We start from the raw sequence: 24,203 nt of genomic DNA on the forward strand, positions 1-24,203 counted from the left end.
TGTGCGAGCTTCTCATCGCGGTGGTTTCTCTTGTTGCGGAGCACGGGCTCTAGGCGTGTGGGCTTCAGTAGTTGTGGCTCGCGGGCTCAGTAGTTGTGGCTCGTGGGCTCTAGAGCGCAGGCTCGGTAGTTGTGGCGCATGGGCTTAGTTGCTCCAAGGCACGTGGGATCCTCCTGGACCGGGTCTCCATTGGCAGGTGGATTCTTAACCACTGCGCCACTAGGGAAGTCCCTGTGCAGACGTTTTAAGTTTGAGCTGCTTGGTCCCGACTGGAGAGTTCACTGTGGGAGCCCTCCCCATGAGAGTGACTGAGTCACTGGAGGGTGGATGTGGATGAAATGAGAAGGGGTCCACGGATGGTGCGAGAGCAGGAAGGAGGCAAGGGGACTGAGAGGGGAGGGAACCAGCAGAGCACGGGTCCTGGGGGCCGAGGAAGAAATGGTTCCCAAGAGACCACCTGTGTCAAATGCTGGGTCCTGGGAGAACAGACGAGAGGACTCAGAAACGTGGACATCACTGGGGACCTGAGAAGAGTGAGTTGGGGAGGGGGCCAAAGCTTGACGGGAGAGGGTCTGAGGGAAAATGGAAGAATTAGAAAATCTCCAATTGCAGCCATCGTAGTAATAACTGATTTAGGCAAAAGCCATCAACAAGGGCTAAAGCCCTGGAGTGTGCGACTGCTGGGGAGCAGGGTATCTCAAAGTGTCACCCCAAGATGACTTCCTCATTACAAAGAGAGAATGCGACTTTACAAAGTACAGCGAGATCCCCGGGTGACCTGACACCAGGGCACGCTGAGGAGGACACAGTCCACCCTCTGGCGTCCTGGCCCAAATGCTCAGCCTGAAACTACCCCAGACCTCCAGACAAGTCCACGTGGAGGACCTTTCTGCCAGCTGGCCTGGCTGCTTCAAATATATCAGTGTCATGAAAGATGGGGGGGAAAAACTAGGGCGTTCATTCTTTTTTTTTTAATATTTATTTATTTATTTATTTTTGGCTCATCGGGTCTCAGTTGTGGCATGCCGGCTTAGTTGCCCCGCAGCATGTGGGATCTTAGTTCCCTGACCAGGGATCGAACCCGCGTCCCCTGCATTGGAAGGGGGATTCTCAACCACTAGACTACCAGGGAAGTCCTGGGCATTCATTCTTTTTTTTTTTTTTTTTTAATGTTTATTTATTTTGCACCGGGGCTTAGTTGTGGCAGGTGGACTCTTTAGTTGCGGCTTGCCAGCTCCTTAGTTGCAGTACGTGGGCTCCTTAGTTGTGGCGGGCAGGCTCTTTAGTTGTGGCATGCGAAGTCCTAGGTGAGGCATGCATGTGGGATCTAGTTCCCTGACCAGGGATCAAGCCCGGGCCCCCTGCATTGGGAGCGTGGAGTCTTATCCACTGCGCCACCGGGGAAGTCCCCGGGCATTCATTCTTAAAGGGATAAACAGACAAAACCAAATGTACATGTGAACCTTGATTGGATCCCATGTGGGAAAAAAAATCTATAAAGGACATTATTTAGACAGTTGGGAAAATGCCAAGGTAGACTCTAGGTGGACTAAGTATCATTGCTCAGTTTCCCAAGTGTGACAGTTGTGTTGTGGTTCTGCATGAGCAGGTCTGTGTTCTCAGGTGGTGTCATGATTTCCTCCCCAGGGGAAGGGGGTCATGAGCCAGTGTGGCAAATGTGAACAACTGGGGAAGCCAGAGGGTGTATGGATGTCATTGTACTATTCTTATAACTTTCTGTAGGTTTGAAATATTTTGAAACAAAAATTCAGGGAGAAAGAAAATAGAGGGTAATGGGAGGAAAGAACAGGAAGGGGTGAGTTTAGCTGTAAAGGGAAGGAGAGAAACAGGTTGGTTTGCCCGTGGGAATGATCCAGTGAGAGGGATGAATGCTGAGCGGGGTCCTGGTTCTTAGGCTGGAGAGGGGGGTTTCGGTGGAAAGCTGGCCTGGGATTGGAGCAGGGCAAATCCCCTGCAGCCCGGGGCAGGGGGGTGGACGTGGTGGTAGGAGCTCATGGACCGCCTTCTGATGGCTTCTGTTTCCCTAGAAAAGTAGGCAGTCGGGTTGGTGGGGAGTGAGTTAGGGAGGGTTGGGGGATGGAGAAGATAGGACAGTCATCCATGGTGGTGGGGATGAGAGTAGCCTGGGGCGATTGGGTAAGTCTGGGATCCTGTCACTAAGCAACGGGCCTTGGGTACCACATAGGCACCCAGAGGCCAACACCATTCCCTGAATCCTCCATAGTCCCCTTCACACCCTAACTTAGAAATCCAGGCGGGGTCAGCTGTTCGGGGGCCGCACAGGTCATAGAATCGAGGGCAGAGGCCCTGGGCAGGGAGGAGGGGGAGGTATTCTGTTTCAGACACTGAGTTGGGCAAACCAGCTGCCAGCCCCAGCTCCACTCTTTGGTGCCCTTTCTGCGTGCGCTCCGGAAGAGGCCCTGGAGCACCCTCCTCGTGGTTACCTACTTGAAGTCTCCCCTTTGGCATCGCGTTCCTTGCGGGCAGGGCTTTGCTTTCTCTGCATCTCCCAGAATGGACACCTAGCAGGCGCTCGGGAAGCGTTTGACGGGCACTCTGTGGGGCGTGGACGGTCGGACCTGAAGAGTGGCCCCCATAGGGGCCAGGAGCCCCGTGTACTGCAGTGGTCTGGGTCCACCCCACCCCCCCATCCTTCCCCTCACAGATATGCCACCACGCCGACTGCCAGCAGCTGCACCGCCGGGGCCCCCTCAGCCTCTGCGAGGCCTGTGACAGCAAGTTCCACGGTGCCATGCATTATGATGGGCACGTCCGCTTCGACCTGCCCCCCCAAGGTGAGCACGGGGAGGGCGCCCAGCCCCTAGAGCTCCCTGCCTGGGGGCACAGTGGCCTGCTAACTGTCGGCCGTCACGACAGGGCCATCAGAAGGACACGAGTTGACTGTAAACGATGAAACCCAAGTCCACTGCCGTCCCTCTTGTTCCACAAGTTTTTTAACAAGAGAAAAAGTTGGGGACCGGCCCAGCTCGAAGGCGGGTCTGTCTGCACCAGGTGCCGGGTCCTTCTTGATGGGTCTGCACCTCCCACAGCTGCCCCCGCCTCTGTCCCTGCCCTCTTGTCCTCAGGGCAGGGGATCTCTGGGCAGATTCTCCTGCCAGGCAGCCAGTGAGCAGAGGGTGGGGTGGGGATGGGCAGGTCGGAAGGAACTTGCAGCAGGAAACAAGAAACCCCTCCTGCTGAAAAGGGACCTGGCCCCGGCCTACTGCCAACTGGCTGTGCTGGGGTGGCTCTGGTCTACTTTCCCAGCTGGTCAGAGGGACCAAAGGACTCGTCCCCTCTGCCAGGGCCTCCTGGGACTTTGGGTGTGGTCACCGTGGTGGGGCAGGGGACGCCGGCAAGAAAGAGCCATGGACTTTGGTTCCTTCCTGCAACAATCCCAGAGGCAGGGCTTCTTTATCCCTATTTAATAGATGGGTAAACTGAGGCAGACTTGTACTGGGGGCAGGGCATCACCTGGGGTGTCATCCCAGGGCCCTTGTGTCTTTTTGAGTCTGGGGGTGGATGATGATAGGCAGTGACTGAGTCCCTCCCCTCACAGAACTGAGGGGCCCTGGCTAGTTTGGGGTGGGGTCCGAAGGTCGGTAGCAGGCCCTGGTCCCTCTGGAGTCGGCCGTGTTGGGAGGCTAAGGAGGGGGCCAGGGAGGGAGCGGGCACAACCCCACTCCCACTTTACACCGAAGGCTCTGTCCTGGCTCGGAATGTGTCCACCCGGTCATGCCCCCCGCGCACCAGCCCTGCAGTGGACATAGAGGAGGAGGAAGAGAGCTCTGTGGATGGCAAGGGGTAGGTGAGGGGTTGGTGGGCACGGCAGACACCCGGGGGGTCCCAAGGCTGGGTCTCAGATCACAGAGCCAGGGACCAGAGGCTTCAGCAGAGCTGACTGGAGACCCCGCCTGGCCCCTGCTGCTGCCCAGATTCCTGGAGGGTGAGCCTCCAGGGCTTCTGGGATCAGACTACCTGACGAGGTACTGCTGGGTGTGACTCCCAGGTCGGCCACCAGAGGGCGAACAGCCCCTCGTGAGTCCTGGCTTGCCTGAGCGAACCTGAGTTACCTGGTCTCCTAGGGCCAGCAAGGGGTGGGCAGCCAGCTGGGGCCCGCCCATATCCCAGCCTGGTGAGCGCCCACCCACGCCTCCAACCTCTGCCCTCACCGGCTTCCTTGCAGGGACCGGAAGAGCACAGGCCTGAAGCTCTCCAAGAAGAAAGCCTGGAGGAGACACACAGATGTAAGGAGCCCCCAGGCGCCCACAGCCTCTGCCCGTCCCGGGCCCTTTCCTCCGTTCCCGAGGCTGGGCCCGTCTGCTCTAAGTTCCAGGACCAGGGAGGGGGCCTGGAGTGAACGTGTCCCTCCCTTGCCACCCAGCCCTGTAGCCCAGCCCTGCTTACCTTAGCCCGGGTGGGGGATGCTCCAGCAGCCCCTGCCTCCACGGAGGGATGCCGGGTGCCTCCCTGGGACGGAAGAGGGCTGGGAGATCCCTGCGTTCACTCCCCTGCTGGGGCTCCCATCGGAACCCTGGGGTGGGGAGGCTAGGGGGCGAGGGGTGCAGAACTGAGACCCCCTGTCCTGTCAGGACCCAAGCAAGGAGTGCTTCACGCTGAAATTTGACCTGAACGTGGATATCGAGACAGAGATCGTACCAGCCATGAAGAAGAAGTCGCTGGGGTAGGGCTTGGTGGGGAGAACGGGGCTGGGGGGCAGGTGTGGCCTCCTGCAGGTGTGACTGTGTGTGTCTGTGTGGTGGCCTGTGAACAAGCATGTCCCCCACCTGTGGGCACCCCACCCATGTGCAGTGAGGGCCTGGGTGCCATGTTTGTGTCCCAGCCCCTGCGCGTGGCCTAGTCCTGCGGGGGTGAACGGGTGTCGACGGACACGCAACGGTGTCTGTCTGCCCTGGTGTGCAGACGTGAACGTGTGAGGGCAGGGGCGTGTTGTCTCGTGTGTAGACGCATGCAGGAGCGTGAACCTCTGTGGACAGGTGTGTGTGTGCGCACGGACCTGTGTGTGATCCCCTGGGTGTCTCCTTTTCCCTTTGGGTGGGCAGGGTGGCGCTGGGGCTGTGGACAGGGTGGAGGTTCGCGTGACTGCCCCCAGCACACGCGCACCTCCTGTCCCGGGCAGGGAGGTGCTGCTGCCAGTATTTGAAAGGAAGGGCATTGCGCTGGGCAAAGTGGATATCTACCTGGACCAGTCCAACACGCCCCTGTCCCTCACCTTTGAGGCCTACAGGTTCGGGGGACACTACCTGCGGGTCAAAGGTGAGCAGATGACTAGATGGGCCGGGTAGCTGGGGCATGGCTGGGTCCCTTGGGGAGGGTGCTTCTTCCCAGGCTCAGGTTCCCATTGGCCATGGCCTTGAGCAAGCTCATTACCATACAGGTGTCTCTGCTGGGCGTCAGTGCCAGGCGTTGGCAGGGCGGGGCTTCAGGGGAGGGCAGCCAGGCCTTGGTTTGGATCCTTGGGGAAGGGGGTACTGGGGCCCCCTTCTCCACTGGGCCTGGGCGTTGAGGACCTCTACTTGTCCCTAATGCCACCCCAGCCAAGCCAGGGGACGAGGGGAAGGTGGAGCAGGGGGTGAAGGACTCCAAGTCCCTGAGTCTGCCAATCCTGCGGCCAGCCGGGGCCGGGCCCCCCACCCAGGAGCGTGTGGACCCGCAGAGCCGCCGGGAGAGCCTGGACATCCTGGTGAGGAGGGGCTGTGTCAGGCCTGGGGACGACGAGGGGCCAGGGGAAGTCACCTGGGCGCCTCGCTGCTCCCTCTGGGGGCTTTACTTTCCGCTTCTGGGAAATGGGGCTGGCTTTGAGGATACGGGGCCCTCCCTGGATCTAACCATACCCCACGGTGATGGGCCTCGTCTCTGAGAGTCTGCTTGTGCCCGAGGAGTCTGTGTGTGTGTGTGTGTGTGTGTGTGTGTGTGTGTGTGTGTCTAAGCAGACATCGCGTGGGGAGCGCGACTTCGTGTGTCACTGGTTGTGTTCATGAGTGTGTGTCGGGGATCCACTTGGACCTGGGCTGCTGAGTGCCTCTGAGTGTGTGTGTGTGCCTCTGTGTGTTCTCCCCACCTGCTTCATGCTGCTGGCTGGGGCGGCAGGCGGGATCCAGCTGCGTCTGTCTGGACCTTCCGGCCCCCAGAGCACGTGTAGGTCTCAGGAGAGGCGGCGCCCCAGGGTGCGGGGGTGTGCAGAGACCCTCCTGCCTCCCAGGCTGGCCGAGGTCCTGGAAACCCACCATGGGGTGGGGCTGTGGGGGTCTGGCCCTGACGCCCGCTCCCTGACCAGGCCCCTGGCCGCCGACGCAAGAACATGTCGGAGTTCCTGGGGGAGGCGAGCATCCCTGGGCAGGAGCCCCCAGCGCCCTCCAGCTGCTCTCTGCCCAGCGGCAGCAGTAGCGGCAGCAGCAGCAGTGGCGGCAGTGACAGCTGGAAGAACCGGGCGGCCAGTCGCTTCAGCGGCTTCTTCAGCTCAGGCCCCAGCACCAGCGCCTTCGGCCGGGTATGTGGGCCCATGGGCCCTGGGGCAGGGCAGCTGGCTGGCCTTGACCCCCGACCCTGACCACAGGCCTCCTTTCAGGAGGTGGCCAAGCTGGAGCAGCTGGAGGGCAAGCTGCACGCCTACAGCCTCTTCGGGCTGCCCAGGCTGCCCCGGAGGCTGTGCTTTGACCATGACTCATGGGAGGAGGAAGGTGACGAAGAGGAGTACGAGGACGACGCCTGCCTGCGGCTGGAGGACAGCTGGCGGGAGCTCATCGATGGCCACGAGGTGGGTGCCGCCCGAGGCCTTCCCCTCCCTCCTCAGGGAAAGGGGCACGTTATCCCCCTGCTCCACGGGGCCCTTCCTAGGGCGGCGGGATGTTCCACGGGACAGCCCTGCCAGGCTGCTCTCACCGTTAACCCGCTTTGGAGGAACTCAGGCAAGGTGAAACTGTGCCTGGCCCAGAACTTGGGGGACCTCTGTGTCTCAGCTGGGAAAAAGGTTGCGTGCAGGGCCGTTCACCCTTCTCCCCCTGCTCCGGCCATCCCGGCACACGTGGGGGCTCCTGGAGATACCCTGCCCTTCCCACAGAAGCTGACCCGGCGGCAGTGCCACCAGCAGGAGGCGGTGTGGGAGCTTCTGCACACAGAGGCGTCCTACATTAAGAAACTGAGGGTGATCACCAACGTGAGTATGGGGTGGGCCCAGAGCCGCTCCGCCTACCCGCCCCCCGTGGCCTCCTCTGGGTGCCCCTGAGCAGAGTTTGGGCCTTTGCAGAAGAAGGAGGTGCCAAGCAACAGAGGGGAAGGGAAGTGGGAGAAGGGCCACACCCTGGGGTGGAGGTGATTCCCAGGGGCCCCGGGGAACCTGCGAGGGGGCTTGGGGCGAGTTTGCCAGGTTGAGCTGAGTAATACAGACCTCATCCTTTGACTCATCCTTTCATCGGCTGTTTCTAAACACCTGCTATGTGCCAGGTGCCCAGCAGCCCACACCCTAGACGAGGAGGCAGAATGGGTAGGCACTGGGGGCTGTGTGTAGGGACTTCGACCTTGGGGGAGCACCTGTCCTGGGCTTGTGGGTTCAAGGAAGGCACCCTCCGGGCAGAAACTCCGGACTGAGCCAGGGCACAGGTGGAGGAGAGAGTTCCAGGTGTGGCTGCAAGGGCAGTGTCCCAAAGCTTCCCTCCAGGAGGGGCCTGGGCAGGGGCACCCCCAGGTGGGCCGTGGGGAACGTCTTTTCTCAAAGCGTGAACCCTCTCTGTCCCAGGCTGCCTCAGGCACTCCCAGGATGGGGAAGGGGTAGAGGGGAGCCTAAGAGTCTGGGTGGGGCGTCGGGACTGGGACCCCCCCCTCCACCAGCTGCAGTGCTCCCTGCCCCCCCACAGCTGTTCCTGTGCTGCCTCCTGAATCTGCAAGAGTCAGGGCTGCTGTGTGAGGTGCGACAGGGCCTGGGGGTGGGGGGGACAGTACCAGAAAGTAGCGGGGAGGGGGGAGGGGCTGGAGCAAGGGAGGGGACAGACAGGGGCGGGGGCTGACTGGTGGAGTAGGTGAGGGGTGGGGCCTGGCCTCAGGGGGTGGGGCTGGGGCTGCAGAAAGGGTGGGGCGGCCGGGGGGCGGAGCCAACGACGGCGTATGTGAGGGGGCGGGGCCTGGAACCAGGGGGTGGGGATGGGGGCGTGCTGAAGAAAGGTGGGAGCGGGGCCTACGGATGGTGGGAGGGGAGGGGAGGGGGATGGCTAGGGGCGGGGCCCGGTAGAGGGGCGGGGCCGAACGCACCTCCCGCCCACCCACAGGTGGAGGCGGAGCGCCTGTTCAGCAACGTCCCGGAGATCGCGCGGCTGCACCGCGGGCTGTGGGGCAGCGTGATGGCGCCAGTGCTGGAGAAGGCGCGGCGCACGCGGGCGCTGCTGCAGCCCGGGGATTTCCTCAAAGGCTTTAAGATGGTACGGGCCGGGTCGGACGCAGGCAGGGACACTGAGGCGGGGCTGGGGCGTCGATGCTATCTGCCCACCACCCCAGCCTCCCCCTGACCGATGGCCCGAATGACCCTTAGTGGTCAGAGGCGTGGAATTCAGAATCGGTTGCCCTGGTGTGAACCCCACCTGGCCGTGTACCGTTGCTACCTGGCCGAGGGTGATCGCTTTCGCTGAGGCTCAGTTTCCTCACGTGGAAAACAAGGATAAGCTTGCCCCCTGCGGTGGTCGCGAAAGGCAGTAAGGAAGAGCGAGTGCCTGCCGGGCCCAGCCCTCGGGGAGTGCGCGGTAACGGGTGCTGTGCTTGTTCGCCCTGCGCCAGTTCGGCTCCCTCTTCAAGCCCTACATCCGATACTGCATGGAGGAGGAGGGCTGCATGGAGTACATGCGGGGCCTACTACGCGACAACGACCTCTTCCGGGCCTACGTCACGGTGAGGGCGGGTGGGGCTCGCTGCTGGGCCCGGGCACAGGACGGTGGGCCCACCTGGGCGGCAGGTGCAGGGGGGAGCTGGCGCTGGGCGTGGCCTGCCATGAGCCCCGCCCCCGCCTCCCCCTCCCCGCCGCAGTGGGCCGAGAAGCACCAGCAGTGCCAGCGGCTGAAGCTGAGCGACATGCTGGCCAAGCCCCACCAGCGGCTCACCAAGTACCCGCTGCTGCTCAAGTCGGTGCTAAGGAAGACCGACGAGCCGCGCGCCAAGGAGGCCGTCGTCACCATGGTAACTGGAGCGGCGGGCAGGGGCCTTCCCTGGCTTGCGGCCCCTCCCGGCCCTGTACCTGAACTGCCCTGGCCCACCCGTAGATCGGCTCGGTGGAGCGCTTCATCCACCACGTGAACGCGTGCATGCGGCAGCGACAGGAGAGGCAGCGGCTGGCGGCCGTGGTGAGCCGCATCGACGCCTACGAGGTGGTGGAGGGCAGCAACGACGAGGTGGACAAGGTGGGCGCCTCCGTCTGTGCGGGGGTCGCTGGCCCTGCTGGGAGCGAGGAAGGGCCAAACTGGCAGACAGACGGGAGGCTACGCTGGGAATCTTTCTGGAGGACTCCCCGCTGAGATGAGGCAGACTCTGACCTCTCCTGCACCTGCCCCCCCAAACCCCCAGCTCCTGAAGGAATTTCTACATCTGGACCTGACAGCACCCATCCCTGGCGCCTCCCCTGAGGAGACACGCCAGCTGCTGCTGGAAGGGAGCCTGAGGATGAAGGAGGGGAAGGACAGCAAGGTGACTCCACCCCACACCCAGGGCCCTCGCCCCACCCCCTCTCACCCTGTGGGTTTCGAACACCCCTTCCTTGGGACCGCTTGTGACTCTTAGGGGCCCAGTCACCTGGGTGGCAAGTTAAGAACTGGTGACTTTTGTGATCGTCTGAGGGATGATGATCTGGCTGCAGTTTACTCTTTACAAATACAGCAGCCGGGTCGCAGCCCCTCAGGTGCCATTCTAGCCCACTTGCCAGTGCCACATGTGTTCCTGGTGGGAAGGAGGGGGCACCTTCCGTGAGCAGGACAGGAACAGCCCAGCGTCTTGCTACTGAGCTATGAATGTTTCAGGCACTGTGTAACCCGGAGCCTACAAAGCGTGATTTTAAAACCACCTTCCTTTTCCTCTTTAATGTAAACTTTTAACGGGCATAAATCACAAGTATATAGCTTGATGAAAGAAAATCGGCTCGCCCTTCATTTGAAGTTTACTCTCAGATTCGTGGGGAGTGGGGGAAGGGAGGTGTTTGACACCAGTACCCCCAGGAGAGGGTGTGGCCGCAGACAGGCTGAGGGTCCCTGCCCTGGCCCTGACCTCTGGCTTCTGATCCCGCGGCCTCCCATCCCCCAGATGGACGTGTACTGCTTCCTCTTCACCGACCTGCTCTTGGTGACCAAGGCAGTGAAGAAGGCAGAGAGGACCAAGGTGATCAGGCCACCACTGCTGGTGGAAAAGATCGTGTGCCGGGAGCTTCGGGACCCTGGTGAGGAGCCCGGCCCCGCCGGCCCTGGGCAGGGCCTGGGACGGGCGGGGGCCGTGGTCTCAGCCAGCACTGAGGCGAGCCCTTCCTAACCAGGGTCCTTCCTTCTCATCTACCTGAACGAGTTCCACAGTGCTGTGGGGGCCTACACGTTCCAGGCCAGCGGCCAGGCTTTGTGCCGTGGCTGGGTGGACGCCATCTACGATGCCCAGGTGAGAGCAGAGCGGTGGGCAGGCTGGCAGGGCAGCGTGGTGGGGACCGCTGCTCACAGCCCGCTGGGGCCCTGCGCACCCACCCCCGCAGAGCCAGCTTCAGCAGCTGCGTGTGCAGGAGCACCCAGGCAGCCAGCAGCACCTGCAGAGCCTGGTAGAGGAGGAGGACGGGCCGGAGGACGAGGACGAGGAAGGAGGGGAGAGCAGCGCATCGGCTGCCAGTTCCCCTACCGCCCTGCGCAAAAGCAGCAGCAGCCTCGACTCGCAGCGCTGGTACGTTCGCCCAGGACCCCCCAGCAAGCCAGAGCAGGGCAGGTACTCCAGCCAGGACTCTGGACCCCGAGGCCATTAGCACTGGACAGGGCTGGTCACACCCCTTTCCTCTGAATGGCTTTATGATGTGAACCCAGTGGGGGTGGGGACAGGGGCTCTGTCTGCCACCAGAGTCCGGGGGAGGATGGCAAACGGTTTTCAACTTGAGTGCCAAATCTGATACATTAGTGGTAGCTGCCTGGAGCTGAGCTCAAGATTCTTAGCCTGTATCCCACAGGAGATGCTGTGGTCGCGACAGACACCATTACTGATACCTGTGTTGCGGGCTCAGGTGCCACCTGCTTGCCATCTCTTGAGCCTTGAGCTCCAGGAGGGCAGAGGCTGTAGACTTCTGCAGTGCCCAGCATGGGCTGCACCAGGCCATCGCGGTTTCCTTGGGCTGGGCTGACTCTCATCTCGGCTCCACAGTGTCTCGGATGGCTCCACGGAGACCCTGGCCATGGTGGTGGTGGAGCCTGGGGGGATGCTGTCCTCTCCCGAGTTCGAGGGCGGCCCCTTCAGCTCCCAATCAGACGAGACCTCTCTCGGCACCACCGCCTCGTCTGTCACGCCCACCAGCGAGCTGCTGCCCCTGGGCCCAGTGGATGGCCGCTCCTGCTCTATAGACTCCGCCTACGGCACCCTCTCCCCGACCTCCCTGCAAGACTTTATGGCCCCGGCCCCTACGGTGGAGCCAGCACTCCGGCCCCCAGAGTCATCGCGAGCCCCTTCACCCCCACCCTCGCCCCGCCTCCGCCGACGCACTCCTGTCCAGCTGCTGCCCTGTCTGCCCCACCTGCTCAAGTCCAAATCTGAGGCCAGTCTCCTCCAGCTGCTGTCGGGGGCCACCACCCGTGGAGCACCCCCAGCCCCTAGCCGCAGCCTGTCGGAACTCTGCTTGGCTGCTACCGTCCCTGGCACCAGGACTCAGGGCTCCCCTCAGGAAGCTGGGCCCAGCTGGGATTGCCAGGGGGCACCAGGCCCTGGCAGTGGCCCCGAGCTGTCAGAGCTGGAGGGTGGAGCCGGCTGCCCAGCTGGGGAGCCCAAAGGACCCACCAGGAGGAGCAGAGAGCTGTCCTCGGGGGCCTCGCCCAGGGTCCAGCCTGAGCCCCCCCCAGGGACCTCTGCCCAGCACAGGAAGCTGACGTTGGCCCAGCTCTACCGAATCAGGACCACCCTGCTGCTTAACTCCACCCTCACTGCCTCGTGAGTGGCCTGGCCTGGGACAGGTGGCCCAGTGTGCTGGGGGCACTATCATGGCGGGGAGCAGATGGCATTTGGGGACGGGTGTGGGAGAGGGAGCCTGAGACCAGCCTCGGCACCTGGTGAGGAGGAAACAGTGGGCAGTGGTGAAGAAGAGGCCTGAGGATCCCGGTCGGGAGGAGAGGGTGGCTGGAGCCCCTCCGGATGCCTTCAGCCAAGGAAGGCCCATCTCTCCCTTCCTCTCCACTGCAGGGAGGTCTGAGCAGAGGGAGGCTCCCAGGGGTGCCACTGACCAAGGGACAGCAGACAGCACGCCTCCTGGGGTGTGCCGGCCCCTGCTCCAGCTGCTGCCTTATGTGTGCCCCAGCCAGAGTGCTGGGCAGGACCCCTGCCACCGCCCCCAGGGCCCAATTTGCACTTTGCCAGACTGGCTGGAAGTGGAGGAGGGCTCAGCAGAGGCCCAGGCCCAGGCTGCAGGGCCCTGTTACAGCCACCACTGTCACTAACCTGCCTGTGCCTCCGCCCCCCAGCCTAGGCAGGGTCCCTTGCCCAATACCCCCGGAGTCACCAGCTCCAAGCCTCTGGGCTGGGCTCCAGGGCTGGGATCCCAGGCAGCCCTTCCCACCTCCACCCTCATCTGGCCCCAATGGGACGGTTCCCCTGCCCTCGCCTGCCTCCCTCCCTCCCTCCCTCCCTCCCACCTACCCACCCACCCAGACCTTGGGTTGGGCTCTGTGTAAAGTTGCATATTTATTGAGCTTTTGATTCTTTTATAAAGACTTGTATATACTCCACCGGAAAGAGTCCTTTGCTTTTGGAACGCCCCCCTTTCTGGACTCAGGCGCACTTGGGTGCCTCCCTGGGCTCCCGCCCCCTCCCTCTGGTGGGGCCCCGCTGGAAGAGACTGTGGGAGCAGAAGTGAATTAGTCGGGCGGAGATCGCCTGACTAGTACTCCCAAGATCAACCCCTGTCCCCTGCCGCAGACATGAGGCCCACCACTAGAGCCCCCCACGAGGTGCCCTCCCCCACGTGGTACCTTAGAGAGCCCCGCCCTGAGCCACCCCTCTGAGCTTATGCCAGGGTGGGCCGTGGTCTCAGGCTCTGCTGAAAGTGCCCCCTAGGACTCCCCTCCAGGGCGGGGGGACGCCACGCAGTACGTGGGGAGGGTGGGTCTCCCACCTGGGTACTTCTGGCCCAACCCCTCATGGCTGAGGGCGGGCTCTGAGGCCCGGAGAGGGGAGGTCGCCTCCCTAGGAAGCGGTGGTCTCAGGGTTGAAGCTAGCACCCAGGCGTGGGACCTGGCTGCAGCCCTGTGCTGTGTGCACCTTGCCCACCAACCGCCTCAGGTGAGCTCAGGTGCGGGCTTCGGCCTGGGGGCTCGCTTCTTGGTACCGGCGGCCCCGCCCTGCGCCCTCCCCCTCCCCCTCCCCCTCCCCTCCCCCTAGGCGGGCTCTTCGGCCGGCGCGGGGTGGGCGGGGCGGGCCTGCGGGCGCCGGCCTGGGCCCTACCCGTGGCGGGCGGAGCGGGGAAGACCGGGTCGGGTCGAGGGCCCAGCGTGGCGCCCAGGGCCATGGAGCCGCGGCCCGGGGCGTGTGCGGCGGCGCTGGCTGCGGTGAGTGGGGTCGCGGGGGCACGACCTCGAGCCTGGCCGGGGCCTGAGTCCCCGAGGCGGCGGAGGAAGGGGACGCGGGGATGGGGTGGGGGTGGGGATAGGAGCCTCCGATCCTGCCTCGCTGGGGGCTGGGCCGGCCCCTCTTCCGACCTAAGTTAGAGGTTCAGCCGGGGTGGGGCCCTTCCGCCGAGAGGAAACACCCTCTCGGGGCGGGAGGGATCTGGGGTCCCCAGGCAGAGAAAGATCAGGGCCCCCCACCTTAGCAAGGGCGTGGGTGGGGGTGGGGACCGCCTGCTGCCCAGTCTTGAGGGAGGGGCTGGCGGGAACCCTCTTCTCTGCCCCTCCCAAGCCTGGTCTGTGCACAGGGGAAGGAAGTTAGTCCAGAGCCCCACCGATGGGCACCCCTTTGGGGCAAGAACCTGAGAAGTGGGCTGCTCTGTGGGCAAGTGCTGGGGCCCCTGAAGGCTGGGGAGACCGGGTAGAGAGAGCCCCCGGCCTGGGCAGCCAGGCTGGGAGCCAGCAGCCCCTGTCCCCCAGGCCCTCCTCCTGCTGCTGGGTGCCCAGGGCCAGGGCAGCGCTCCCAGCCCCAGGTGTGACTGTGTGCACAGCTACCAGATGAGGAGTGGTCTGGTCTGCTGCGGGGGCTGCCCAGCAGGTGAGCGGCTGAAGGAGTGGGAGGGACGTGGCAGGAAGTGAGGGCCGATGGGGCAGGCGGGGGGTCAGGAGGGCTGGGGAGTGGTGGTAGGCAGGCCAGGGATGGGGCGAGGGGAGGCTGGGAGGGAAGTAGGGAGCCCGGGATAGGGAGGTGGCAGCCCTCTTTGACCCCAGGCTGGGTTCCACAGGGCACTACTTGAAGGCCCCCTGCACAAAGCCCTGTGGCATCTCCACCTGTCTCCCGTGCCCCCGGGGCACCTTCCTGGCCTGGGAGAACCACCACAAGACCCGCTGTGCCCGCTGCCAGGCCTGTGATGAGGAAGGTGCGGGGCTGCCTGGTGCTTGGGGGCAGGGCGGCTCTGGAGGACAAGCCCTGGCTGGGGTCCTTCTGAAGAAAGTGGCTGGCTCGAGCCCAGCCTTTGGCTGGGAGAGCCCTGTGCGCACCCCACCCTGGGGCCCTCTACCCTGGTCCTGCCTCAGGATGCCTTTGTGCCCTCTCATCCTGGTGACCTTCCAGCTTCTGCTCTGTGGTGATCTCCACATTTCTCTCACGTTGGGGGTGGCCCTGTCTCTGGTCTCCTCATCTCCATTCTCCAGGGGACCTGTGCTGCCTCTCTGTGGGGCTCTTTGGCTCTGACAGCCTCTGCTCTCCCCCGTCTCCCCTGCCAGCCTCCCAGGTGGCCCTGAAGAACTGCTCTGCGGTGGCGGACACCCACTGTGGCTGCAAGCCAGGCTGGTTCATGGACTGCGTCGTCAGCCAGTGTCCCCACAGCTCTCCCTTTCGCTGCCACCCGTGCCCAGACTGTGAGGCCGTGCACCGCCGCACGCGGGCCCCCTGTGGGTACCCCCGATCCGGGCCGTCTGCTCCCACACCCCCTTCCCCTGCCTCCTTCTCTCCCGTCCTGACCCGCGCCATCTCCCGGACCACAGGTTCCAGCGGAGACACTCACTGTGGGACCTGCCTGCCCGGCTTCTATGAATACGGCAACAGCTGCGTGTCCTGTCCCACGTAACTTCCTGGCTGCCCTGGGCTGGGGGAAGGGAGGCTGGGAGCAGAGTGGGGATCGAGGGTCAGGGAGGAGGGGGCTTGACCCTATGGTAAGTGGGTCCCACCTCAGGCAAACACTGGATGGTAAAGAGAAATTTGAATTCACCTTATGTCAGATAAATAAGGGGGCATATCTTCCCTTTATGTCATACTTTCCTTTAGTAATCCTTCCAGCCCTACGTTAAGGATAGGATGTGTCACTTACAGAGAGAGTCGCGTTAATATAGTTTCAAAACTTGGGCTGAGACTCAAGATCTGTCCCTTGTTCTCGGAGGGATCTTGGGCGAGTTACTTCACCTCTCCAATCTGTGGGCTCCCCATCTGAACGTGGGAGTGTTAGTGGCTCTCCCCAGGGCTCTGATTAAGGGGTGACTAACTTTATTCACGCATCTGCTCCACAAGTGTTTCTTGAGCTTCTATCATTTCCAGACACCGTTCTAGGTGCTGGGGAAACAACAGGGAACAAAACAGGCCAATCCCAGAGTTGACATTCTGGTGACCCTCAGTCTAGTCTAGAAGAAGCTCAGTAAGTAGTGTTTGTTGTTACTGTTATGGACACCAGTGACGTTTCAGCAGTACTTGGGGAACATTCTTGGGTAGAGTGAGGCTTTCAGCAGGGAAGGGCCTCCAGGATGGAGAAGATGTCAGGTGGTCCTGAGCAGTCCCACCCCCTCCCCCCGGTGTGTACTCCCTCACCCTCCACCGCATCCCCTCCCCTTGCAGGAGCACCCTTGGGGGCTGTCCTGGGCCCTGTGTGGCTGTCTGTGGCTGGAGGCAGGGTAGGTGGTGAAATGGAGACGCCAGTGGGAGAGCTGGGATGGGCCGAGGGGAGGGTGGGGGACGGCTACCACCCGCCACCCACCAGCTGCTCTTTCAGTGTTCTGGGTCCAGGTGCTCCTGGCAGCCCTGGTGGTCCCACTCCTGCTTGGTGCCACCCTGACCTACACATACCGCCGCTGCCAGCTTTGCAAGGCCATAGTTCCTGGTAAGCGCACGTGCGCGCGCGCGCCCACGTTCCTAGAGGCCTGGGGTCAGGGTGGGTAGCCCAGAGCCCATTCAGCCTGATCCAGTGGGGGAAAACTGAGGCAGGGAGCGCTGGGAGTGGGTGCTGAGGGACGCAGGTTCCGGAGCCTTGCCTGGTTGCTGATTAAACTCTCTTGGTGTCTCTCAGCAGGTGAAGCTGGGGTGGAGGCCCTGACCTCGCTGCAGGTAAGATTCTCAGTAGTGTTCTAGGATGAGAGTGAACAAGCCTTCCGGAGCTGAGCGGTTGGGCCTTATTATAACTCGTGATCCCAGCGCGGCGCCTGGTAGCTGGCACGGAGTAGACCTCACGAACACATGTGCTGAGTTATCAGCGAGTGAGAGCAGCTCAGGGCCCGTCCTCAGGTGGCTCTGAGTCTACGGGGGTCCAGACAGGTAAACAGGAGCGAACAGCTCAGTAGGAAGAGTGTCACCACAGTGAGGCCTCTACCAGGGCTGGCGGAACAAGGAGAGGGCAGCAGGGGCAGGGCGTTCCAGGCAGGATAGCTCTTCTACTGGGTCACAGTGAGAGAGCATGGCCACCGGGGGAGGTGGCACCACGGGATGTTTGCTGACTGAGCCAGGGAGGCCCACCCCCGGCCAGAGACCCCAGAGTCAGGCAAGCGAGGCTGACCTGGGGCCTCTCTTGGCTTCCAGGCCACCCACCTCTCACCCCCGGACAGCAGCTCCACCCTTCTGGTAACACCCAGCAGCAGCGAGAAGGTCTGCACCGTCCAGCTGATAGGCAGCAGCTGGACCTCTGGCTCTCCCCAGGCCCAGGAGGCGCCCTGCCCGGAGGTGACGTGGTCCTGGGACCAGCTGCCCAGCAGAGCTCTTGGTAAGGGATTTCAGGGGCCTGAGGCCTTGACCCCATTCTCCTGAGTCCGAGGTGATAAGCTGTGCTTTCCTGAGGCCATTTGCCCACTTCCCGTCCCCTAACTGACCAGGCGGACCTCCCTGCCCGGCGGGGCCCCTGCCCGCATTCCCCATTGGCTCTCTCTGGCCGCAGGCCCGCCGCCCCCGCCCTCGCCGGCGGCCCCTGCAGGCTCGGCGGCCGCCATGCTCCAGCCGGGCCCGCAGCTCTACGACGTGATGGACGCGGTGCCCGCGCGGCGCTGGAAGGAGTTCGTGCGCACGCTGGGGCTGCGCGAGGCGGAGATCGAGGCGGTGGAGGTGGAGGTCGGGCGCTTCCGCGACCAGCAGTACGAGATGCTCAAGCGCTGGCGCCAGCAGCAGCCCGCGGGCTTGGGCGCCGTCTACGCCGCCCTGGAGCGCATGGGGCTGGACGGCTGCGCCGAGGACCTGCGGAGCCGCCTGCAGCGTGGCCCGTGACGCCGGGGCCCACCCGCCACTGCGAGGCTCTGGTGGCCCTTGCAGAAGCCCTAAGTACGGTTACTTATGCGTGTAGACATTTAATGTCACTTATTAAGCCCCTGGCACGGCCCTGCGTAGCAGCGCCAGCCAGCCTCACCCCTGTGCGCCCCCAAGGTTCCAGTTAAGGCGAGGAAGCACCAACGACCATCAGCTGTTTTTCGGCCTGTGTTTGGCTGAGGCCTTGGTATTATTAAAAATCTATGAAGAAAAGCTGCTGCTTGGTGTTTTCGCGGGACTGGGGGTGTTAAGTGGCCCAGGCTTGGTTTTCCCAGGGGCGTCGAAAGGGCCAGAAGTCTTGCCACCCACGGCGGAGGCCAGTGTGGCCCTTAGCCCAAGCCTGCCCCTCCAGCTCCGCCGTGGCCCAGTTACCCCGAGGAGAGGAAGTCGCGGTGACGACGAGTTAGAGTGAGCATGAGCCCCGGGCGGCTGAGAGAGCTTTAATGCGGGTGCGAGATGGCAGGGACCGGGGAGGCAGCAGTTGGAGACACAGCTTCAGGATCCCTCGTCCTCCACTCACTCCACCAGGACCGTGAAAGCGTCCGGGGAGTGCGGGGCCTGGCTGGGGACGGCGCGCAGACTCGGAGGTGGGGCGCCGGGAGCGGCAACGCTGTCCCGACGGGCAGTTTGCAGTTTTCATCGTTTCTGGTAAACAAATGACTGAGAGGAAACCCTCGGCGGGGATGGGAAATGCGGCCGGGGCTAGGCCGGGCGCTGATCTGGGTCAGGGAGAGAGGAAAACCCCTTCCCCGAGCGCGGGGCCTGCCTCCGCCCAGGATGCGCCAGCGACGCGGGTTCCGGGGTGCAGGGGAGGGGGCGGCAGCAGGGCGCGCGACCCGCAGGAAACCAAGGTCACCACCCACGGGGCTGGGGAGAGCTCTGCACACTTTGACATTCAACGAACATGCAAATATACGTAAGTAGGCATGCAAATAAGCAGCGTCTTTTTGCGTCAACAGCTTGGGCACTTTTTCTGGGCGACTGCGGCGGCGGGCGCGCTCCAGCGTCGCCCGGGGCTGGGGATGCGGGTGCGGGGGAAGGGGGGTGCCCGGGGTAGGGGTCAAGGAGGGGTTCCAGCGCGGGAGGGGAGGGCGGCGCGGCTCCCAGCCCTTCGGCCCGGGCCTGGCAGGCTGGGGCGGGGTCTGGGGGCGGCCCCAAGCTCGCGAGGCTGCGAGCAGGAGGGCGGCGTCTAGTACTTAGCGATGTCCCCCTTCTTCAGGATGATCTGTCGCTGCCAGGGCGCCAGCTTGCTCTCGTCGTAGCCGAGCGTCCGCAGCTTCTCCGACTGCTCTTTCTCCCGCTGCATCTCCTCCTGCTTCTGTCGTTCCTCCTCTTTCCTGGGCATGGGGTGGGGGGCACAGTCCCGGGCAAGGGTGAGAGGGTGGGCCAGGCCCCATTTGGGGGGGTCACCGGTGGCAAGGAGTGGGTTACTGAGGGCAGGGGCTGGGTTGCTGGGGACGGAGGCACTCATGAATGGTGGGCAGGGCAATGGGTTGTAGGGGTAGAAGGTGACTGGGGACAGGGGGTGGGATAGGAGGCATGTGGGCGGGATTGCTGGGGACAGAGGAGCTTGACTGGGGGCAGACTGGGGTCACTGGGGGACACACAGGAGCTGGGAAAGCGAGAGGCTGTAGCTGGGTTATTGCTGGCTGGGGGTGTTACTGGAAACAGAGGTGCTGGGTCACAGTGTGACAGAGAGTGAGGAGGGCGTGGTGCAGGGGCTAGGACCCAAGTTCCTGGGGACTGGGGTTGGGCTGCTGGGGAACAGAGGGGCCACATCATTGGGAGACAGGGGTGGGTGATTAGGGACAGGTTATTAGACCATGGCTAGATCTGCACTGCTGATGAGGTAGCCACTCAGTACGTGTGGCTGTTTGAGCATACGAAATGTTGGGACTGAGATGCACTGTAGGTGCAAATGCTCATCGCATCTCGCAGACTTAGTTTTAAAAAAGAGTGTAAGACGTCTCAATGATTTTCATAATTATTATTATTGGGTTCAGTAAGATAGACTATTAAGTTCACTCATCTTTTTATTTTTTCAGTGGCGGCGGAATTTAATATCATATATGTGGCTCAACTGATACATCTATCAGACAGCACTCGGCTAGATTACTGAGGGCAGAAACTAAAGATCTGAGGGGCAGATGCTCTAGGTTATCGATACTGAGGCTGGGTTAACTGCAAGGCAGAAAGGCTAGGTTAACGGGAGATGGGGGCCGGGTAACTGGCGACAGGTCATTACAGCGTAAGAGCAAGACTTTGAGGTGCAGTGGGTAAGTTGCTGGGGAAGAGGGGTCTGGCGGCATTACTGGGAGCAAAGACACTGTGCTAACAGGGCTGAGTGACAAGGGGATGCGCTCAAGATTGGGGCTGGAGGAAGGGGCCAAAGGACTGTGACTGGGTGGGGGGAGGGGACACAGGTTGGGCCCAGCCCCACACTCACCGCTTCTGCTCCCTGGAAGAAAAGAGATGGCGTTAGTTGGCACCACCACCTCAGGGACACGCTCAAGACACCCTGCCAAGCCCCGCATCTTCCTCAGCTCACCTCTCCTCTTCCAGCTTCTTCCGCAGGATGTCCCGCCTCCAGGCGGGCATGCTGGCCAGCCAGGCCTCCTCCTCCTTCTCCTGAAACACAGCACAAGGCTTCAGGGCCAGCATGGGCTGGGACACGGGGTCAGCGGGGGTGTTCCCCCACCCAGGGGAGCTGCCTGAGTCAGGGACAACGGGACACAGATGGGGTCGCAGGAAGAGACTCTTTTGATGCCCTTCTATAGGGCAAATGGATGGGGACTCAGGCCCCCGTGTCCCAGAGGCGGCACCAGAGAGGTCAGAGCTGAGTGTAGGAGGCGTAGGAGAGGAGCAGACGGGGAGACTCCCCAGGGTGGGGGGCGGGGGGCAGGGTGGGGTGGATAGATGGCTCCAGGCCCCTGGCCCAGAATCTCTGGGCAGACTCATACGTGGGCCTCCACAGATCCTGCCTGCTCAGAGAGGCTCAGGCCGGTCCCTGGTTCCACTGTGAAGGACCTTCTCTTCCATGCCTGTCCTATTCTGAGAGCGGGTAGATGCTAGCTCTACAATCGTGTGGCTGCAATGACATGGGGGTGGGGGCATCCAACACAGGCAGCTTACAGCAAAGTGTTTTATTACTTGCATGTTACAGAGGAGAAAGGGTCTGGACACGTCACACGAACACTGCACATGTGGCTCCCTTGACCTCAGCCAAAGAGATAGCTATGAACTCCAGTGAAAAACCAAAGAAAGAAAGAGAGCCACACTGCCCCAAGGGGGACCCACAGTCCCGCACTCAGAGGGGCTGCTGCTTCCACCTGGCTCCACACGGAGCCAGGCATCGCTGGAGAGCCAGAGGGGGACACCTGGTTGGCTCTGTGCCGTGCCCTGCCCATTCCGGCCAACACCCCACAACCGGCCACCGTGGGATCTCAAAGGCTGAGGCAGCCTGGTTCTGGGCACTCTGGCTTTTCCAAGGCCACTCGTCCTGTCCTGGTTTCTTCCTGCCGTATTCTGACCTCTGGAGGGCATCAGACAGGCATCCAGGCCCGGGTTAAGACGCTTGAGGGTAAATTCCGAATTCTGCGGCTCAGATGTCAAAAAGCTCTGCCTCCTTCTCCTTCCAGAAGGAGAAGCTGCGGTCGATGTACCGGCAGATGTCCTCATTGCTGAACTCGCCCATCTCAGATACCAGCTCCAGGGGTTCTTCGGCGGGGGCTTCGGAACTAGGAGGGGCCGACGTCGGGGGAGGCGCGGCTGGCGGGGGTGGGGACGGGGGCTGCGGCGCAGGGGCCGGCGCCTCTGGCTGCCCTTCTGGCCAGTCGCCCGTCTGAGCTGGAGCGGCCTCTTCGGTCGGCTCCCTCTCTTCCTTCTCTGTCCCTTCCTTTTGCTCTTTCTCCACCTTTTCTTCCCGGGCCGGCTCAGCCTCCGGGGTGTCTCCGAAGAACTGGCGCCTGAGGTCCTCGAAGCCGTCGCTCCAGCCGCGCCGGCCGGCCTCCACCTCCTCGAGTACCACGCGGTGGAAGAGACGGATGAGCTCCCAAGGGTGGCTGCCCAGCCGGTCGAACATCTCGTAGCACAGCAGGTGGCGAAACTTGCGCTCCTCGCGGCTCAGGCCCATTTCGAGCAGCTGGAAGTAGCCGAGCATGAAGAGGTCGAGCGTGAGGCTGTCGTAGCGCCGGGGCGCGCCGCCGTCGAGGGGCGGCAAGAAGTGCTCGGGCCAGTATAAGCCGTGTGACAGGCCCGGGCCGCGAGGCGGGCGCGCCGGCACCTGCCGCAGCAGGCTCCGCCAGTGGCCCAGCAGCTTGCCCACCACCTGCCGCTGCTTCAGCAGGCGCAGCAGCCGCTCGTCCGGGCCATCGCCCGCCGGCGGTTGGGAGGCGTCGGTTGCCTCCGGGCCGGGGTCGGCCCCGGCGGCCACCACGCGGGGCAGCAGTCTGCGCAGGCGCACCTGGGCGTGGCGCCCGGGGCCGCGGAAGGTCCACTTGCGCCAGTGCTCCAGGAAAAGGTAGACGATGCGCTCCTTGCGCATGTCGATGTAGTCCTGGACGCCTCGCAGCTCGGTGGAGGGTGGCGGCCTGCGCGCCAACTGCTCGGGCTCGGGCAGCGCTGCCTGGCGTCCTGGCGCCTCGGGTGGGCCCAGGACGCCCAGGGGCTCCCCCGCGGCCAGCAGGCCGTTGGCGGCGGCGGCGCTTGGCTCGCCGGTACCGGCCACCACGTAGTCCTCCTCGAGGATGGGCTCGCGGCGCGGGGCGCCGGCGGGCAGAGAGAGCTTTCGGGGCGGGCCGCGCGCCGGCGCCGAGCCCTGGGCGCGCCGCTCGTAGGTGGCGCGGAGGTGCCGCACCGAGACGCCGCACTCGAGGATCTCGCGCGCCACGGCCTCACGGCACCAGCTGAGCGAATGCGAGCGGCCCAAGCAGAGCGGGCCCGGCCGCCAGGGGGCGTCGGTCAGCGGCGGCAGTGGCTGGCCTGTGTCGGCGGCAAGTAGCTCGGCCAGGTGCGCGGGCCGTCCCCCCAGCGCGGCCAGCAGCGTGGCCATGCTCTTGAGCAGCTTGGAGATCTTGCTGCACCAGGCAGGCAGGCTGGCGGCGCGGCCGTGCATGCGGCGCGGGTCGACGGTGAAGCGCGGCGCCGACAGGGCGGCCGAGATGGGCAGCAGCTGCTCCAGCTCCAACTCCAGCTGCTCCAGGCGCGCCTCCAGCTTCTGCGCCTTGTGCAACACTTGCAGGTTCTCGATTTGCTGCTCGATGCGGAGGATGTCGGCCTCGGTCATGAGCTCGCCGAAGGGCCCGAGGATGCCGTTGTACTCGCGGGAGTACCTCCAGCCCTCGCGGGGGTAGCAGCACGAGCTGGCGGCCGTCAGCTAAGGCGGGGAAGACAAGAGAGGGGAGGGAGGCGCGTCTCCCTCTGGCCCGGCTCCCGCAGCGGCCGCCGGGGGCGCCTTTTGCATGTCCCGGGTGGTGTAATGGCTCCGCGGGGCTGCGTTTGCAGGGACTGGCCGCGCCTGGCCGGCGGGCAATTACAGTGGGACGAGGCTTCGGCCCAGGGCGCCGCTCCAGGCGCTGGGCAGTGTCCACTCTGGTCGCTGGCAGGGACACAGCCGGTCGTTGGGCGCTGTTGCAGAGGCAGGGCCGGCAGATGGGGTCTCCACACCTGGCTTGCTCGCTCATTACACCACCAAAGGAACATGCAAAAGGCGTTGAAGCTGCGACGGACGGCAGCCCTCTCCCTCCCCATCCAAGGTCTGCGATTTCGAGGCCAGATCCCAGCAAGGCCGCGCCTCACCCCAGGCGGATGACCCCTAATCAAACTCCCCTGAGGCCCAAGACCTCCCTGTCCGTGCTGTCAGTTTTACTGCTGAATGAGAGGTCCTTAAAGTGGCTGAAGCTGTGGCTTTCACCCCTCTTCCCACCCTCTCTGACTCCTGGAATAATAACACAACTTACAGAGCTAGGCTTGCCAGGCACTCATAGTCTCATCTGTTCCTCATTTTAGTGCCGGGTTTTTCCAGCCCAGGTTGGGGGGAGGGGCTGCCATCACCTCCTCACTGGCCTCCCAGTTCATCCCGGCCCACCACCGCCCCCCACACAAAGATGTTTCCCAAATACAAATATGACGATGCCAACTTCTCCGCTTAACCCCACTCCCAGGCTCCCCACTACTCCAGGAGAAAGTCCATTGTCTTCAAGGCCAGGCCTTAGTTATCTGGCCGCTCCTGACGTCTCCACTCCACCCCCTTCAGTGGTAATGTCTTGGAGCTGCCACACCCACGCTGACGGTCAGGCCTCCCCGGTCCTTCCTGCTCGCTCTTTGAC

General features: G+C 63.3%; 3 protein-coding genes across 14 annotated transcripts in view; 2 read left to right on the top strand and 1 right to left on the bottom strand.

Moving 5' to 3' along the window:
* PLEKHG5 (pleckstrin homology and RhoGEF domain containing G5) overlaps positions 1 to 12,878 on the top strand; it is a 36,435-nt gene extending 23,557 nt beyond the window's left edge. For 5 of the 9 annotated variants that reach the window (XM_060141587.1, XM_060141591.1, XM_060141593.1 and 2 more), the window contains 19 exons: positions 2,687 to 2,816; positions 3,723 to 3,825; positions 4,208 to 4,268; positions 4,614 to 4,705; positions 5,162 to 5,298; positions 5,580 to 5,725; positions 6,320 to 6,532; positions 6,611 to 7,198; positions 7,896 to 7,946; positions 8,304 to 8,453; positions 8,806 to 8,916; positions 9,052 to 9,201; positions 9,285 to 9,422; positions 9,586 to 9,705; positions 10,315 to 10,447; positions 10,541 to 10,656; positions 10,748 to 10,929; positions 11,398 to 12,174; positions 12,424 to 12,878. In XM_060141587.1, the coding sequence (XP_059997570.1) occupies positions 2,687 to 2,816; positions 3,723 to 3,825; positions 4,208 to 4,268; positions 4,614 to 4,705; positions 5,162 to 5,298; positions 5,580 to 5,725; positions 6,320 to 6,532; positions 6,611 to 7,198; positions 7,896 to 7,946; positions 8,304 to 8,453; positions 8,806 to 8,916; positions 9,052 to 9,201; positions 9,285 to 9,422; positions 9,586 to 9,705; positions 10,315 to 10,447; positions 10,541 to 10,656; positions 10,748 to 10,929; positions 11,398 to 12,174; positions 12,424 to 12,433 (3,408 nt within the window). In that variant the 3' untranslated portion in view covers positions 12,434 to 12,878. Of the gene's footprint in view, positions 1 to 2,686; positions 2,817 to 3,722; positions 3,826 to 4,207; positions 4,269 to 4,613; positions 4,706 to 5,161; positions 5,299 to 5,579; positions 5,726 to 6,319; positions 6,533 to 6,610; positions 7,199 to 7,895; positions 7,947 to 8,303; positions 8,454 to 8,805; positions 8,917 to 9,051; positions 9,202 to 9,284; positions 9,423 to 9,585; positions 9,706 to 10,314; positions 10,448 to 10,540; positions 10,657 to 10,747; positions 10,930 to 11,397 lie in introns of all 9 variants that reach the window. The other 4 variants (XM_060141595.1, XM_060141596.1, XM_060141594.1 and 1 more) reach the window with 3 other exon arrangements.
* A 1,024-nt stretch (positions 12,879 to 13,902) lies between these two features.
* On the top strand, positions 13,903 to 18,090 carry TNFRSF25 (TNF receptor superfamily member 25). Of its 2 annotated transcripts, none has more exons than XM_060141597.1 (9): positions 13,903 to 14,439; positions 14,627 to 14,761; positions 15,108 to 15,275; positions 15,369 to 15,447; positions 16,210 to 16,265; positions 16,364 to 16,471; positions 16,658 to 16,695; positions 17,164 to 17,344; positions 17,516 to 18,090. In XM_060141597.1, the coding sequence occupies exons 1-9, from the start codon at positions 14,400 to 14,402 to the stop codon at positions 17,836 to 17,838; spliced, it is 1,128 nt and encodes a 375-aa protein (XP_059997580.1). In that variant the 5' UTR covers positions 13,903 to 14,399; the 3' UTR covers positions 17,839 to 18,090. The 2 variants fall into 2 exon arrangements, with proteins under 2 accessions (XP_059997580.1, XP_059997581.1); XM_060141598.1 differs by having other exon boundaries at positions 16,661 to 16,695.
* A 253-nt stretch (positions 18,091 to 18,343) lies between these two features.
* The window catches only part of ESPN (espin), a 31,585-nt gene continuing 25,725 nt past the window's right edge, over positions 18,344 to 24,203 (bottom strand). For all 3 annotated transcript variants that reach the window (XM_060142837.1, XM_060142836.1, XM_060142835.1), the window contains 2 exons: positions 20,426 to 20,505; positions 18,344 to 19,214 (listed from right to left, as the gene is read on the bottom strand). In XM_060142837.1, coding sequence (XP_059998820.1) covers positions 19,067 to 19,214; positions 20,426 to 20,505 — 228 coding nt within the window. In that variant the 3' untranslated portion in view covers positions 18,344 to 19,066. The remainder of the gene's footprint in view (positions 19,215 to 20,425; positions 20,506 to 24,203) is intronic.

This window comes from Lagenorhynchus albirostris, chromosome 2 (genome assembly GCF_949774975.1).
Source record: "Lagenorhynchus albirostris chromosome 2, mLagAlb1.1, whole genome shotgun sequence".
In the NCBI taxonomy this organism is placed as follows: domain Eukaryota; kingdom Metazoa; phylum Chordata; class Mammalia; order Artiodactyla; family Delphinidae; genus Lagenorhynchus; species Lagenorhynchus albirostris.